Below are 979 nucleotides of genomic sequence, written 5' to 3'. Positions count from 1 at the left end.
TTTGCACGGAATTCAAATTTTGATGATAATTTTGCGCGATTATTATTATATACTAATTATGTATGGAGAAATGCTAAAGAATCTGATATTTTACAACAAGTTCGATTTAGTAAAGATAAGGAAATTGTGTTTGTTGATAAAAAAGTTCTAAAAATGTTACACAATATTCTTAATAATTTTTTTAGAACGGATCAGGAAATTCAAATATCTTTATGCGATATTTTTTTTAAAAATAATTTTTTTAAGGATGGAAGTAATTATAAAGTATATGCAGATCCTGCTGAGATATTTATAATACAAAATAATGTTGATTACTTTCAAAACATTTTTGATTCCTTGAAATATAGATTTGATGAAGAGACGCAAAATCTATTAAAAAACAAAAATATTATACTGTCAGGCGGAGTGCCTGCTTCTCTAATCGAGTTTATTGGTGCTAAACTTGTTGCTTTTGCTATGGAAAGTAATTTATCAACATCTGAATAAAGTTTTCAATTTTTTTAGCTATATATTATATAAATCTTAATCATAAATTAGTTTTAGGTATAAAACTTGATTAAATATGTTCGTATTAACTTTTTAAAAGACCAGTTATGGCTTTTTTGAATCATTTAAAGTGTAGTTTCTCTTCATAGTTTTAATGATATGCTTTTAAAGACTTTATGAAGTAAAAATATTAAAAAGTGCTTTAAATCATACAGTTTAGGAACTTGTTTTATTTATATATCAAAAATTAATTATAGATTAAATTAATAACATTCCAAGTTATATTAAATAAATATTTTCCATTTTAAATTTAAAGTAAAATAAATTTATAAGGTAAAATTGTTGCCGCTACACTGAAGTGTGTTCTTAAATGGTGTATTGAGCCGGGCGATGTTGTTCTGTGCACTCACTTAAGGTGAGAGATGGTCTTTAAGTAGACCGAGGATTCTGTATCCTAAGGGAACGCTCTTTTCTCCTATAAGCAAGGCCGTAA

At 25.9% G+C, this 979-nt stretch overlaps 1 protein-coding gene across 1 annotated transcript; it reads left to right on the top strand.

Annotated features, from left to right (window-relative positions):
- On the top strand, positions 1-486 carry AAJ76_465000979 (hypothetical protein; the record flags this gene model as incomplete). The annotated part of the gene is made up of 1 exon (XM_024475715.1): positions 1-486. A coding segment is annotated over one exon (486 nt), but the record flags the coding sequence as incomplete, so codon positions are not given.
- Between the last annotated feature and the right edge of the window lie 493 nt (positions 487-979).

This window comes from Vairimorpha ceranae (genome assembly GCF_000988165.1).
Source record: "Vairimorpha ceranae strain PA08 1199 chromosome Unknown NODE_465, whole genome shotgun sequence".
Taxonomy (NCBI): domain Eukaryota; kingdom Fungi; phylum Microsporidia; family Nosematidae; genus Vairimorpha; species Vairimorpha ceranae.
Note: the sequence above shows the minus strand (reverse complement) of the source record. Positions and strands in the feature narration are given on the sequence as shown.